Raw genomic sequence first — 16,194 nt, 5'->3', positions numbered from 1 at the left:
CCCTGAGAGGGGAATGTCATGGGCCCGGCACAGCAGCTGGCGGCGATACTTCTGGGGTACCACCAGCTGCCTCCTGATCCCCCCTGACTCCATTTTCCCTGGGGGAGCCCATTCTCGGTACAGGAACCCCTTCTCCCACAGGAACCTTTTCCGGCCACCTCGTTCCATGGTCTGTACCGCATTGAGGTCGGCCAGGTCCCTTATCTTCCGCAAGGAGGGGTCTCTCTGTAACTCGGCCTGGAACTCAGCAGCTGGGACAGGGATGGCCACCTGCTCTTTCTCGCCCGCTGGGTCCGAAGCTGCAGCCTCCCTGAGCCGCGTCCCTGGGCGTTCCCTCCCCACCAGGTTAGGGTCCTGCGCCTCAGGCAAGGCACCCCCCCCAAGGCCAGGGCGCAGGGCCCCTCGCCGGCTCTGACTGCGGGTCACAACCAGTGCCTTTTGGGGGTTGCTTGGCCAGTTCTCCAGGTCCCCCCCCATCAATACCTCAGTGGGCAAATACGGGTGTACCCCCACATCCTTGGGGCCCTCCTTGGCCCCCCACTTCAGGTGTACCCTTGCCACGGGCACTTTGACTGGTGTTCCGCCCACCCCCGTCAGGGTCAGGTAGGAGTTGGGCACCACCTGATCTGGGGCCACCACCTCGGGCCGGGCCAGCGTCACCTCTGCGCCCGTATCCCAGTATCCATTGACCTTCCTCCCATCCACCTCCAGGGGAACAAGGTACTCTCTCCGGAGGGACAGCCCCGCGCCCACCGTATAAACCAAAAACCCTGAGTCTGGGGCATCCAGCCCCCTAGAGGAGCTGGCCTGGGGCCCTTCTCTCTCTTGAGCAGTTGATAAGCTGCCAGCCCCTCTTGCGTGAGAAGCCTGCCCCTCGTCCGTCTGGGCCTCTACCAAGTTAACCCTATGCGGGTTCGGTCTGCTCAGTCTGTCCTTGAGCTTGGGGCACTGGGCCCGAACGTGGCCTCTTCGGCCGCAGTAATAGCAGCTCATGTCCTGTGGGTCCCCTCGAGCCGGTCGGTTGTCCCTGACGCTGGGCATTCCCCGTGGGAGGGGATTCCCCATATTCCCCCTTTGGTAGGTCCCAGGGTGACTCTCTCTCTGCATCGCGGCGGGCCTGTTCCTTTGGGGCTCCTCCCTGCCACCCCCTGCCCGGCTCTTTACAAACTCATCGGCCAGCTGCCCGGCGTGTCGCGGGTTCTCTGGCTTTCTGTCCACCAACCACAGCCTCAGGTCGGATGGGCACCGCTCATACAGTTGCTCCAGTACCAGCAGTTTAATCAGGTCCTCCTTCGTCTGGGCCCCGCCAGCCCACTTGCTGGCGTATCTTTCCATGCGGACGGCTAGTTGCAAATAGGAGATCTCAGGGGCTTTATCTTGACTCCGGAACCTTTCCCGGTACATCTCAGGAGTCAGCCCAAACTCTCGTAGCAGGGCCTTTTTGAATAGTTCGTAGTCCCCTTTCTCTGCCTCTCCCAGTTGGCGGTACAATGCCACGGATTTGGGGTCCAGTAAGGGGGTAAGGACCCGGAGTCTGTCCGCGGGATCCACCCGGTGCAGCTCGCAGGCCGTCTCAAAGGCCTCCAGGAAGTCATCCATGTCCTCCCCCTCCTTGTATGGGGCCATGATGCACTTATCAAAGCTCCGTGCAGTCCTGGGTCCCCCCTCACTCACCGCAGCCGGGGGTTCGCTGCCCTTCAATCTCGCCAGTTCCAGTTCACGCTGATGCTGTCTCTCATTCTCCTGTCTCTGTCTCTCATTCTCCTGTCTCTGTCTCTCATTCTCCTCCCGTTCACGCTGATGCTGTCTCTCTTTCTCCTCCCGTTCATGCTGACGCTGTCTCTCTTCATGCTGTCTCTGTTGTTCACGATCCTCCAGCTCCCTCAGTTTTAGCTCTTTCTCCCATTCCAGCCAATTCCGCTCCACGGATGCTGAACGTCGCCGGGAGGATCCTCTGCTGGCCGGCGAGCTTCGCCGGGGGGACCCCCTGCTGGCCGGGGGGGTCACGGCGCCTTCGGTATTTGCTGGGCTCCTCCCCACCCTTCCCCTAGGCATAGGAAGGAGGGGTCTCGGGAAGCCCTCAGCAGCGGGCTGACCACTCCCAGCTGGGACAGACACTGGTGCCTGCGCTGCATTTGCCAGGCTGCTTCCCTGAGACACAGGGATCGGTTCATTCGCGCGATCTTCCGCCTCCAGCTGGGCAATGAGCTGTTCTTTGGTGAGCCTCCCAATGCGCAGCCGCCTCTGCTTGCACAGCTCCACCAGGTCGCTCTTAAGCCGCTTGGCATACATCTTCCTGCTGGCCACTCACCGGCCTGTGCGCTCCCAGCTCCCCACAGTTCCCAGGGGGACCCCTAGTGTGCCAGCCCTTCTCGAGGTCACCGCCTCTCTGCCAGGGTCGAGCTGCAGACTCCTCCGCCCCTGGGACCACTCGCTGCGATCCCCCCGGGGGACCCTGTTACTGCAAAAGTCCTTCTCGCTGGTCACACACTCCCAGGGGTAATAACCGTCTCTCTCCCACTCTTCAGCGTGCCTGGTCCCGTCATCCCCCTTCGTTTTACTGCTCCCCAGTCACTTACTGCAGGAAGCGCCGTCCACGGGGTGCAGTAGATCCCACCGCTGCCACCAGTTGTCACGGAGTATTGGGGGACTCAGGGCCCTGCACCCCCGGCTTCCTGCGATTCACCATGACTCTCAGCCAGCCAGTAAAGCAGAAGGTTTATTTGGATGACAGGAATACAGTCCAAGACAGGTCTTGCAGGCACAGACAACAGGGCCCCCCCTCAGTTAGGTCCAGCTTGGGGTCCCAGGGCATGCCAGCCCACCCCCCTTGGGGGGTCAGAGCCATCTCTGCCTCCCAGCCATCTCTCCAGCCTCCTTCCAGCCTGCTTCCAGCACTCTGCCTTCAGCGACCCCTCCCACAGCCTTTGTTCAGTTTCCCGGGCCCCGGAGTCACCTGACCTCCCACCCCCTCCTGGGCTCTCATGTTACAAGCTCAGGTATGTTCCCTTGGGCCGGCTCCCATCCCCCGATGCAGACCATCCTAGTCACACTCCCCTGTCAGCATTCACACACCCCAGCAAGAACAGTCCCAGTTCGTCACACGGCTCCAAACACGCTCCCCCCTTCCACGCTGCCGGAGCCAGGGGGCTGGGGCATTAGGGCTAGGCCGCGCTGCGCCTCTCCCAAGCCAGCCTCCCCTCCCGCTGCCAGTCACAGTGCCCATGTGCAGGCCTGAACCCCCCACTGCACACAGATCAGGCCTCGGCGCCCACTGCCCTGGGGGACCCACGCAGCTCTGCAGCCTGGCAGGGACCTCCCCAGGGCAGACGCTGGGCCTGGTGGCCGGCCCCCAGGACACTGAGTGCCCTGGGCAGGAGGAGGGATGGCCAGACAGACGGACACAGGCAGACAGTGCCAGGCATTTATTGGTCTGAGTGCAGAGTTCACAGTCCATTGCTAGGCAGTGGAGGGCCCTGCCAGGGGCCCGGTTCCGAGGGAGCGGCAGCAGCAGGCTCTGGGGACTGGCAGGGAAAGCAAGTGCAGAGCCCCGGGCCACGGGGCCCAGGCAGGGAGGAGCTTTGGGGCAGGGCTGTGGGAGGCAGCCCCCACCCACTCCCCCAGCCGGAGCAGGGGACACCCCGCTAGAGCCCACCCCCCCATTCCCAGCAGCGTGAGAGGCGCTGGAGCCAGGCCAGCACTGCCTGCGGGGGGCAGCAGCCCTACAAACGCCCCCTGCTTCTCCAGAAAAGGGGCCAGCAGGAGGGCCCGGCAGGGGGCAGGGGCAGAGCATGCAGGTCTCCCCCTGTAGCCCACACTCGCTGAGCCCCACGGGATCCCAGGTCACATCGGCAGGCAAGAAGGGCACTGGGGCAGCAGAGCTGGGCAGCGCCGCAGGCCAGGGGAGGCAGAGACACAGGGACAGAGGCAGACGCACATGTGGCACATTCAGCTCCCAGCGCGCAGGCCCAGCGCGCAGCCCCCAGTGCACTCGCAGGGAACCAGGGAGCTGGGCCCCTCCTGCCTCAGGGAGGGGGCCGAGGCTGCAGCCGCCCTGCTCAGCGGGACCCCCATGGCCACACAGAGACATCCGACACTGGGCAGTGAGGAGAGCCGGCCCCACACTGCCCCCCTGGAGGGGGTGGGGATCCTCACACCAATTCGGGGAGGGCAGTCCCTGCATTCACTCCCCACACCGGAACATTAACCGTTTCCCACCCAGACCCCCAGACCCCACCCCCGCTCACTGGCCAGCCAGGGCAGCCCCCCACCCCTCACCCCAGGAGGCAAGGGAGGCTGTTCTGGGGGCATTGGTCCCTTGGGGTCCTTGCCAGCTGCTGTCCCTTTGGCAGGGAGGGGCCACTCCGCTGCTCCGTCTGCAGCCCGGCGAGCCCGGGGGCCTGATGCAGGAGGCAGGCGAGCGCGGGGCAGGCAGAGCCGGGCTGGTCACGGGCACTGCGCCTTCTGCTGGAAGTAGGCCTCGAAACGGCACTGGGCGTAATCCTGTGCAGGGAGAGAGCGTCAGGCTGGTGCAGGGCCAGAACAGGGACCCCTCAGAGCCCCCCAGCCGTGGGGGCAGGGCCAGAACAGGGACCCCTCAGAGCCCCCCAGCCGTGGGGGCAGGGCCAGAACAGGGACCCCTCAGAGCCCCCCAGCCGTGGGGGCAGGGCCAGAACAGGGACCCCGTGCAGCCCCTCCAGCCGTGGGGGCAGGGGAGCCCAGTCAACCCGCGCAGCCCCCCCAGCCGCGGGGGCGGAGCCAGAACACAAGGACCACGTGCAGCCGCGCTGAGGGCCTGGCACAAGGAGGCAGCGGGTACCCGCAGTGCTCAGCAAAGGAGAGCTTAGGACAGACGCCCCTCGGGACGCTGAACCAGGCTGGCCCCCCTGACCTGTCCCCGTCTCAGCAGTGGGAGCCCCGTGGGCAGTGCCCCGTGGGAGCCAAGGGGCAGAGTCGCCCATGTCCCGTGCTCACCAGGTAGCCGAACTCAATGGTGGAGATCTTCGCCTGCAGGATGGACCAGAGGCCCCAAAGAAGTGAGAGGCCAAAGCAAACCTGAGGGGAGAGAGCAGCTGTTGGGGAGATGCTGGGAGAGACCCCCTCACTGTGCCATGTCCCAGACTCCACCCCAAGCCTGCACAGCCCCCCCAGTCCCACTGGCTCCCTCCCAGAGCCCCTCAGGCACCCCCAGTCTGTGTAGCAAGGCTGGGAGAAGGAGCCTGCAACAGATGCCTGACTGCGCTGGAGGGCTCTTTAAAGAGAAGATCTGTCCTTGGGGAGGGCAGCAGAGTGGGGGTCCCCCTGCACCCGCTCCGTGTAGGGGAAACGGGGGTGGGGGTCTCCCCTTGCCGCCCATGGTCATTCACTCACCGGCCAATCTCAGTGAGCATCTCCTCCTCGATGCGGGCCTGCTCCTCGTGCGTGGTGTCCCCGCACCGCCCCGAGTCCTCCCACAGATAGTGCTGGATGAAGTGCAGCTGCAGGCAGGTTGAGCAAGTCTCAGCCTCAGGCCCCACATGCAGGGTGGGGAGCTGGGCTATGCAGGGGATGGGGAATCTAGGGCTCTGCCTACCTGCCCAGCTGGGCGAGGCCCAGAGTGAGTTGGGTACTCCTGGGGGAATTCTGCACCACTGCGCATGCGCAGAATTCATGTCCCCCACAGAATTATAGATTCTGCCTGGGGGAGGTGCTGCAATTACACCTTCTATGCACCAGAGACTGTTGTGGACCCAGAAGAGAGGGCAGCTGGCTCAGGGGCGGAGCAGCCAGCCACAGAGAGGGAGGCCGAGAGGCTGCATTCCTCACAGCACCCTGCCCGCGGGGCCAGGTGAGGAGGCATGGGATATTGGGAGGGGGACAGCACAGGGCACACAGGCTGCGGGCGGTCACATAGATTAGGGTTCAGAAGGACTAGTGGGGGGGAACAGGAGCTAGTGGGGTGACAGCACTGACCCACAGGCTGAATGGGAGTGGGGTACAGGGCTACATGGGGATGGGGGGGGCTGAATGGGGATGCAGGGCCACAAGGGGATGGGGAGAGAGGGGTGGCTGAGTGGAGCGTGCAGGGCGACATGGGGATTGGGGCAGATGTTCCTGGCTGAATGGGAGAGGCTAGGGTCACCCAGGGCCTGCATGGGGGAGGCTCCCCAACTCCCTAACAACCCCCTCCCCCGCCAAAAACCTTCTCCCAGCCACACCCACCAACCCACCAGGTTCATTCCTAGGCTCCTTCCCTCTCCCTCAGCTCCTCCGTTACCCCGACTCCCCCCAGCCTTTGTACTGCTTCCGAGGGGGGCGGGAATCCAGTTCTGTATTAGAGTGGAAATGAATTACTCAAAGGTTTGTATTAACAGGTCTAGCGAGGATCTATTTGTCAGAAATGTTTCCTGAAGCTTTGTGTTGTCTGTACTGTTACAGACACAGTTGCTGACTGGTATTTTGAAATTAATTACCAAAATAACTGAAACTGGCGTGATTATACTATGTTACTTTGACAAATAAAATACGCACAATTTTGCAGAATTTTAAAATATTCTGCACAGAATCTTTAAGTTTTTGGTGCAGAATTCCCCCAGGAGGAATGGGGGAGCTCCCTGGGCAGGGGGCTCAGAACGGGGCCCAACACCCAACAACAATCCCAACAGCTACAGCCCCACCAACCAGAGTGCAAGCACCTCACCCCACAGGGCAGCAGCCTGGCAAGGATCGGACTCACTGCTTGCCTGCCCTTCGCCCTCCCCGGGGCTCCCCAGCTGGGTGGCTCAGTTACCTGTTGCTGGCGCGTGGGGTAGTTCTCCAAGGAGGCCTTGTAGAAGGGCCACGTGTCGTGGGTGTAGTCGTACACCCACTCGCAGAAGTGATTGCCGATGTCAAAGCCCCTGCAGGGAGGGGGGTGGGGGGGGTTAGGAGCTTCCATGCTCGCAGGGTTCCAGCCTCCTCATGGCCCGACCCCACCCCACCAGGCAGCCGCAGCAGAGCTGCCCCAATAGCCCCGTATGGGTCCCACAGCCAAGGGAGAGCACCAGGCCGGGCAGCCGTCCCAACAACCCTGGTGTGACGTTATGAGTGTAATATAATATCTCATTGAAAGGTGACAGGGCCGGAAAGAGTTAATTACCTCCCAGACTGACCTGACCCAGGGCCAAACTTTAGAGACTGGTTAGGAAGATCTGTAAATGAATTAGAGCTTTGAAATGCAAGTCTGTATTGTTAGAGGTAGAAGGGAGGTGTTTGCTCAGGTCTTGTGATGTAAGCAAACAAGTCTTGTCTATTGCTATAGCTTTAATTCAAAGATCAAAAAGGAACATTAACATTTAGGAAGACACTTGAGGGAAATAGTATTATTGTCTCTATGTCTCTTTGAAGGTTGTGGTAACCTGTATCTGAACTGTTTAATGGATAAATTACCCTGTGATAATTGCCAGGATGTTTGGGAGAAGGAGAATTAAGCCTATTGTTTTCTCAGGCCGAAAGGCTGCTGGAAATGTATACGAACCCTGGGACACGATCCTGCTTCATCTCAGATCTGCTTTGGGTTTCAAGAGGGAGAAACCTTAAGCCACAAGAATTGAGATCCCCAGTCACTGACTGGAGCCACCCTGAATATGGACATTGGACTATAACCTCTGGACTATTCTAAAAGGACTTTTGGCAACTACAAGCTCATCTCTGCTATGTATCTGAACCTCAAGAATTGAATTCAAGTCTGTCTGTATATTGATCTTTTAACCAACTCTCTCTCTCTCTTTTCTTTTTTAATAAATTTTAGTTTAGTTAATAAGAATTGGCTGTAGGCATGTATTTTGGGTAAGATCTAAGTTATAATTGAACCTGGGTATGTGGCTGATCCTTTGAGGTTGGAAGAACCTTTTCTGTTATATGATGAGAGAAGATTCTCAGTAATCATGATCATATCTGACAGGTGGAGAGGCCTGAGGCTGGGCACTTTAAGGGAACTACGTTGTTTGGACTTCTGAGTAACCAGTGAGGTCCTATAGAAGCTGTTTTGGGCTGGTTGGTAAATCTAAGTATTGGAATAACCACCTGCGTCTGGGGTTTGTCTGCCCCGTTTTGTTTGCAGTTCACCCTGATTGAGTGACCTCAGCTGGCTCCCACGGGCAGCACCGTCACACCTGTGTAGGTTGCACGGCCCAGGGAGAGCACCGGCTGGGGAGCCGTCCCCAGAGCCGTCCCGACAGCCCCGCGCGGGCAGCACGGCCCAGGGAGAGCACCGGGCTGGGCAGCCGTCCCCAGAGCCGTCCCGCCAGCCCCGCGCGGGCAGCACGGCCCAGGGAGAGCACCGGGCTGGGCAGCCGTCCCCAGAGCCGTCCCGCCAGCCCCGCGCGGGCAGCACGGCCCAGGGAGAGCACCGGGCTGGGCAGCCGTCCCCAGAGCCGTCCCGCCAGCCCCGCGTGGGCAGCACGGCCCAGGGAGAGCACCCGGCTGGGGAGCCGTCCCCAGAGCCGTCCCGACAGCCCCGCGTGGGCAGCACGGCCCAGGGAGAGCACCCGGCTGGGCACTGGAGTCCTATACACGCCAGCTGATGGCTCGGCACCACACCCACCCTGCCCCTCCCATCACCCACCTGTAGTTGTAGCTGCTGTATTCAAAGTCAATCAGCATCAGCTTGTCAGTGGGGTGTGACTCCCGCCCAGCCAGCAGCAGGATGTTCCCTGGGAAGGGGAAGGACAGGTGAGAGCGGCTGCCTTGGGGAGCCAGAGCTGGGGGAGCCCCTCAGGTCCCATGTAGCCCTGCCCTGGGGCCGAAGCAGGACTGGCCCCTGGGTCAGCCCCCAGGCAGGGCTTAGGCTGCTCCCCGGGACAAGCTGCGCTTAGGCCAGCGAGGTTCCCCCAACCCGACCCCAGAGGGGAGCCACGCTGCAGTGGTGGCTCAGGCACCAGCGGGCCCAAGGCTGGGCTATTCCAGCTGGCAATGCCGACCGTCAACAGGCGACGGGTGCGTCTCACCCCATCACTCACCTTCCTGCACGTCATTGTGGCAGAAGACCACAGGGGACGGCGTGGACTCCAGCAGCTCCCTGGAATTGACGGGGAGAGAGACATCAGCAGACAGCCCACTTCATTCCTCCCACTTCCCCCAGGCTCTCCAGCAGGGGGCGGTGCGAGAGGGAACCCCAAGGAGACGCTGACACTCCGACACTGCTAGTTTCTGCCACCCGCTATGCGTCAGCGGTGCCGGGCAGAGACCCGCCCGCCACGGGCACAGGGAGGGGAGCCGGAGCCCACCGCGGGGGAACCGTAGCAGGATGGGAGATGGGGGGGTAGGCCCATGGCCTGTTGCGGTGCAGAGCTAGTGGGAACCAGCAGTGAGAGGCACCCCTGAAGGGGTAGAGGGGCACTTTTCCAGCCAGCCCCAACAGCAGTTTGCCCTCCCCCACCCCCACGTGGCTATGGCAGCCCCTCGGGCCCTGGGCTCACCTGAGGCTCCCCATTTCCTTCTGCAGGTTATAGGCTTTGAGCTGGTTGAACTTCTTCCGCTGGGCTTCCTGGGGGAAGGTGAGCTCGGCAATCTGCTTCAGGTACCTGGAGCGCAGGGTCCTGTCACCTCTGCAGGGCAAGGCCCCCCAGCCCTCGTCCCCTGGGAGCAAGGGAGACCCCCCCACCCCCTTCCTCCGGGAGCAGTGGGATGGGTATTCCCCCAACACTCACTCCCCTCCCCATGAGCCCCCCCCCCACTTGCCTCCCCTAGGAGCAGTGAGATGGGGAGACACCCCCCACTCAGTCTCCCACCCCAGCAGTGAGATGGGGAGGGGCCCCTCCACTCGCCACAAGACAGGGCCCATTATTCTCCCTCCTGGCCCCATGGCAGAGTCCCGGCAGCACTGCATCGGGGGGGGGGGTACTCCCCTCATGGCTGTTACTGCAGAGTGATGGGGGGTGACTCCTTGCCAGCCACACTCCAGGCCCCCACTCCTGCAGGGGAAGGGGTCCCCGGGGGGGACGCAGCTGGTGCTCAGAGGGGCAGGCCAGGACGACCCACAGGCCAGAGAACCCTGGAGCAGTGGGTTACCGGGTCCATGGTCCCAAACAGCCACTTGGGCTCCTTGTTGAAGGGCATCACCATGCCGTGGAAGCGGGACATCTTCATCGCTATCTCCCTGGAGATGTCGGGGTCCTGCAGGTCCTCCGTGCGCAGACGCCGGCTCTGGGGGGACATGGCAGGCATGAGACAGCCTGGCCTCCAGGGAATGGGACAGGGGCAGCAGGGAGCCCAGGGCTCGCTTGGCCTGGCACGGAGCCTCCAGCGCCGGGGGAGGGACAGAGCCCTCTCAGCGTCCCGGAGCCCACAGGTCTGAGCCAAGCCAGCCAGGACGGGCAGAGAGCCGGGGCACCGCCAGGCACCTGCCACGTGCAGCAGCCATCGGGGGTCACGGAGGAAGAGCCACTTGGGCCTCACCAGCCCTTGAAGTTGGGCAGAGCGGTCTCTGGCCAGTCCGTTGGGGGCCGGGGGGCCTGCATGGGGGAAGGGCAGAGGGTAGGCCCCCCAGCGAGGCCCGTACCGGAATGTATTGCTCCAGGCGCCCCTGGGGAAAGACCCCATAGAGCCGTGGCCCCAGCGTCCGCTCTGCCAGGATGGCAAACATCACGCTCTCCAGCACCAGCGAGTCCACGCCCTGCAGAGACAGAAGGCACGGGTGAGGGGTAGCCACCCACAAACCTGCGCAGTCGGGGGAGGGGCTGTGGCCCTGGACTCCCCAACCCTGCACAATAGGGGAGGAGTGACCCCAAGACACTGCTTGATGCCAGGGTGGGGAGGCAGCAAACCCACAATCCACAGCCCACCCCAATGCACAGTCCTGGGGAACCCCACAAAGGAACCCTCACCAGAGAAGGGAGGACGGCATTAACCCCCTCAGCCTTGAACCCTTCGCTGGCCCACGAGTCAGCACCCAGCAGCAACAGCAAACTGGATAGAGCCGTTTCTCTAGCCCGGAGGGGGCTGCAGAGCTGGGTTAGCAGAGGGGCTGCAGGTGGGGACTGGGGGGCACTAGCACAGCTGGAGGGGGCAGGGCTGGGATAGCAGAGGGGCTGCGGGTTGGGAGTGAGGGGCACTGGCAGAGCTGGGGGGGGGCAGGGCTGGGATAGCAGGGGGCTGCGGGTGGGGACTATGGGGCACTGGCAGAGCTGGGAGGGGGCAGGGCTGGGATAGGAGAGGGACTATGGGGCATTGGCAGATCTGGGGTGCAAGGCTGGGATAGTGGGGGCTGCGGGTGGGGACTAAGGGGGGCACTGGCAGAGCTGGGGGTGCAAGGCTGGGATAGCAGGGTGCTGCGGGTTGGGAGTGAGGGGCACTGGCAGAGCTGGGGGGGCGGGGCTGGGATAGGAGAGGGACTGTGGGGCACTGGCAGAGCTGGGGGTGCAAGGCTGGGATAGCAGGGGGCTGCGGGTGGGGACTATGGGGCACTGGCAGAGCTGGGGGTGCAAGGCTGGGATAGCAAGGTGCTGCGGGTGGGGACTATGGGGCACTGGCAGAGCTGGGGGGGCAGGGCTGGGATAGCAGGGTGCTGCGGGTTGGGAGTGAGGGGCACTAGCAGAGCTGGGGTGGCAGGGCTGGGATAGCAGGGGGCTGCGGGTGGGGACTATGGGGCACTGGCAGAGCTGGGAGGGGGCAGGGCTGGGATAGGAGAGGGACTATGGGGCATTGGCAGATCTGGGGTGCAAGGCTGGGATAGCGGGGGCTGCGGGTGGGGACTATGGGGCACTGGCAGAGCTTGGGGGGCAGGGCTGGGATAGCAAGGTGCTGCGGGTGGGGACTATGGGGCACTGGCAGAGCTGGGGGGCAGGGCTGGGATAGCAGGGTGCTGCGGGTTGGGAGTGAGGGGCACTGGCAGAGCTGGGAGGGGACAGGGCTGGCCTAGGCCCTCACCAGGGGGCGAGGGGGGAGATTACAGTCCCTGCAGAGGTCTGCGTAGCCCACACAGCTGGCCCCGTGCGTGGCTGGCATGGAGCCTGTCGCTGGGCTGATGAGGTCAGGCCGGGTGAGGCAAGTTCCCCCACACGCTGACCCCAGCCAGGCCGTTGAATGCAGCGCAGGAAGCGGTTTGGTGTCTCCCAGGGCCCCTCACCCCCTGTGCCCTGCTGCCTGGCTGGGGAAGCCTCACCTGCAGAATGGCCCCGTAGACGCGCAGCAGCACCTGCCGAGGCTCATCGCCCACGCTCAGGACGTGGTCCGGGAGGCTGCATTTGTACAGCAGGTTGCTGAGCCCCCCGCTGCAAAGGGGAGCAGAGCCCAGGTCAGAGGCCACGGGGCCCGGTGCGCTGGGACGCAGCCCAGGCGCTGGGGGGCAGCACGGGGCCCGGTGCGCTGGGACGCAGCCCAGGCGCTGGGGGGCAGCACGGGGCCGGGCAGGCACACGGGGCCGGGGGGGCTGGGGGGCAGCCCAGGCGCTGGGGGGCAGCACGGGGCCGGGCAGGCGCACGGGGCGCACCCCGCAAGGTTTGCGGATCCCTCCCCGGCAATTTCAGCCTGAGCCCGCCCGCGTGAGCTCCTGCCCCGATCCTGCCCCCACCAGCTCCCGAGCAGGGCCTGGCCGAGGGGCCGGCCGCAGGTGCCCGCACAGCCCCAGGCTCTACGCCCGCGCGTGGAGAGACCTGGGCACACGGCAGTGTCCCGGACAGCGCCCTGCTGGGAACTCCAGCCTCGCCCTGGGGCTGCCCCCCAGCTCGGGGACGGGTCCCCCCTTTCCGCCCCCTCCACCGCCTGTCCCAGCCCGGGCCCAGCCGGCAGTCCGGGCCTGTCCCCCAGAGCCCAGCGGGGCGCTCTGCCCCACACCAGGCTCGAGCAAGCCCCGGGCCCGCGGGAGGAGCCCCTGCGAGCCGGGGGCAGAGGCAGCAGCACGGTGCCCCCAGGAGCCGCCCCGGGACCTTCGCGCCCTGTGTGGCCGGGCCGGGCCGGGCTGTGCCGCATCACGGGGCAGTGAACGGGGCAAAGCTCGCAGGCGCCGGGTGCGACGGGGGCGCCCTACCCCGGTCCCAGCTACGGGCACGGCCGGGGGCCCCGGGCCCCAGCGGGTTCCCCGCTCCCCGGGGTGGCCCCTGCACCGTTACCGGTCACTCCGCACGGGGGGCCGCGCAGCACCCGCCCCCCCGGGCCCATCGCCCCCCGCCGGGACCCCAGACACGCCGCTTGCGCCGGGCGCGTTGCCCGGCCGGGCCGCAGGGCGGAGCGTTAACCCGGAACCCTAACGACGGCACCGCAGGGCTGGCACGAGAACCGCCCCCGCCAGACCCCGCCCCGGCAAGACCGGACCGGACCGGACCGGACCCCAGCAGCCCCGCCCGGTCCGGTACCTGACCGGGCTGATGCCGAACTCCTCGGGCGCGATCAGCTTCCAGGAGCCGGCCAGGAACTCGCGGCACCACAGGAAGGCCCGGAGCCGGGTGCGGTCGGGCACGGCGCCGCGGGGGGAGCTGGGCACCGCGCACTCGCCATCGCCCGGGCACCGCGCGCCGGGCCCCGGCACCTCCGCCTCCATCTCCGGCTCGCCGCCGGCCCGGCTCTGCCGCCCGCCCCCGCCAATCACTGCCCGCCCCGCCGGCCTCAGCCAATCACCGCCCGCCCCACCGACCCCGGCCAATCACCGCCCGCCCCCGCAGCCAATCACCGCCCACCCGGCTCTGCCACCCGCCCCCTCCACCAATCGCCGCCCGCCCCCGCCGGCCTCCTCCAATCGCAGCGCAGTCTGCCGCCTGCGTTAGTCGCACGTTCAACCAATCAGCGCCTTGTCCTCACGGCGCCGCTGGCAGCCCGATTGGTCTAGTGTCGGCGAGGGTCGCGGATTCTCCATTCTGATTGGCGGGACGGGGCTGGAAGGGGAAGCCTGAATCAGCCAATCGTCGCGGAGCCTTTGGCAGTGTCAGCCAATCAGGACCTAGAGTCCCGTAGCTAAGGCAGCGCGACCAGTGGGCGGGACGCGTGGGCGCACCAGCCAATGGGCAGCGGGAGAGGCGGGGCACTGCAGGATGCCGCGGAACGTGGAGCTCAAGGCGCGCGCGCGGGACTTGGCGCGCGCGGAGCGCGTCGCCGAGCGGCTCAGCGGGGGCGCGGGGCGCGCGCTCACCCAGACCGACACTTTCCTGCGCGCGCCGCGCGGCCGCCTCAAGCTGCGTGATTTCGGGGTGCGCTCCGCGGGGGGGGGGGGCTCCGTCCGGTCCGGTCCCGTCCCCATGCGCCCCGCCCCGCCCCTCCCCGCGCGCTGACTCCGCAGCTCCCATTGGCCGGGACCTGCGGGGGCGGGCAGCGCGTGGAGCCCCATTGCCCCCCCTTCTCCCCCGGGCTCAGGGGGCTGCTGGCGCTTCCCAGAGCGGGGCCGGGCCGGGCCTGGGCAGCCGGAGCCGCCCCAGGTAAGCGCCGCCCGGCCAGCGCCAGCCCCGAACCCCCAGCCCTGAGCCTGCACCCCCAACCGCCTCCCAGAGCCCCCAAACCTCCCAGCCCCCTCCTGCACCCCACTCCCCAGCCCTGAGCCTGCCCCCCAACCCCCTCGTGCACCCCAAACCCCCTCCTGCATCCCAACCCCCTCCCAGAGCCCCCCAAACCTCCCAACCCCTCCTGCACCCCAACCCCCAGCCCTGAGCCTGCACCCCAACCCCCTCCTGCACCCCAAACCTCTCCCAGAGCCCCGCAAACCCCTCCTGCACCCCAAACCCCTCCCAGAGCCCCCCCAGCCCCCCTCCTGCACCCCAACACCCTCCTGCACCCCAAACCCCTCCCAGAGCCCCCTGAACCCCCAGCCCCCTCCTGCACCCCAACCCCCTCCCAGAGCCCCCCGAACCCTCCCAGCCCCCCTCCTGCATCCCAACTCCCTCCCAGAGCCCCCTGAACCCCCCAGCCCCCCTCCTGCACCCCAACTCCCTCCCAGAGCCCCCCAAACCCCCAGCTCCTCTCCTGCACCCCAAACCCCCTCCCAGAGCCCCCCAAACCCTCCAGCCCTGAGCCTGCACCACAGCCCCCCTCCTGCTGCCAAACCTCCTCCCAGAGCTCCCTGCACCCCAACCCCCAGCCCCCCTCCTGCAGCCAAACCTCCTCCCAGAGCCTCCTGCACCCCAACCCCCAGCCCCCCTCCTGCACCCAAACCCCCTCCCAGAGCCCTCTGCACCCCAACCCCCAGCCCCTCTCCTCCAACCAAACCCCCTCCCAGAGCCCTCCGAATCCCCAGCCCTGAGCCTGCACCCCAATCCCCAGCCCTGAGCCCGCACCCCAACTCCCAGCTCCTCTCCTGCAACCCAGCCCTGAGCCTACACCCTAGCCCCCTCCTGCACCCCAACTCCCTCCCAGGGCCCCCCAACCCCCTCCCAGAGCCCCTCTCCTGCACCCCAACCCCCTCCCAGAGCCCCTCTCCTGCACACCAACCCCCTCCCAGAGCCCCCAAACCCCCCAGCCCTGAGCCTGCACCCCAGCCCCCCTCCTGCACCCAAACCCCCTCCCAGAGCCCCCCAAACCCCCCAGCCCTGAGCCTGCACCCCAACTCCCTCCCAGAGTCCCCTGCACCCCATCCCCCAGCCCTGAGCCTGCACCCCTGCCCCCCTCCTGCACCCAAACCCCCTCCCAGAGCCCCCAACCCCCTCCCAGAGCCCCTTGCACCCCAACTCCCAGCCCTGAGCCTGCACCCCAGCCCCCCTCCTGCACCCAAACCTCCTCCCAGAGCCCCCTGCACCCCAGCCCCTGAACCCCCAGCCCTGCGGCTGCACCCCAACTCCCTCCCAGAGCCCCCTGCACCCCAACCCCCAGCCCCTGAACCCCCAGCCCTGAGCCCCCCTCTTGCATCCTCCAGTGCTGAGCCTGCACCTCAATCCCCAGCACCCCAACCCTGAGCCCTCCTGCACCCCAGCCCCACTCCCGCACCTCCTTCTGCACCCCCCAGCCCTAAGCCCCCTCCTGCACCCCAGCCCCACTCCCGCACCTCCTTCTGCACCCCCCAGCCCTGAGCCCCCTCATGCACCTCAGACCAGAGACCCCTCCCGCACCCAAACTCCCTCCCAGAGCCCACGCCCCTTTCTGCACCCCAATCCCCCAGGGCTGGCTCTGTGGACTGGGGGTTCTGCTCTGTGCATCCCGCAGGCTGGCCAGGGAGGACAGCCTCTCCCGGCCCCTGCTGTCCCATCCCCGGGGGTTGGCAGCTCATTTCCCATGAATTCCCAGTCGGTGCGGTCCCGTGTCTCGGGGCGTTGGGTGGCT

The 16,194-nt window shown here is 65.8% G+C and overlaps 1 protein-coding gene across 1 annotated transcript; it reads right to left on the bottom strand.

Moving 5' to 3' along the window:
* Positions 1–4,307: 4,307 nt before the first annotated feature.
* On the bottom strand, positions 4,308–13,549 carry CHKB (choline kinase beta). The gene is given in 12 exon segments (XM_065591752.1): positions 4,308–4,503; positions 4,975–5,033; positions 5,036–5,055; positions 5,371–5,477; positions 6,770–6,878; positions 8,585–8,672; positions 8,979–9,037; positions 9,438–9,543; positions 10,032–10,164; positions 10,520–10,633; positions 12,122–12,230; positions 13,311–13,549. Coding segments are annotated over 12 exon segments (1,146 nt in total). The 5' UTR covers positions 13,496–13,549; the 3' UTR covers positions 4,308–4,446.
* Between the last annotated feature and the right edge of the window lie 2,645 nt (positions 13,550–16,194).

This window comes from Chrysemys picta, chromosome 1, assembly GCF_011386835.1.
Source record: "Chrysemys picta bellii isolate R12L10 chromosome 1, ASM1138683v2, whole genome shotgun sequence".
In the NCBI taxonomy this organism is placed as follows: domain Eukaryota; kingdom Metazoa; phylum Chordata; order Testudines; family Emydidae; genus Chrysemys; species Chrysemys picta.
Note: the sequence above shows the minus strand (reverse complement) of the source record. Positions and strands in the feature narration are given on the sequence as shown.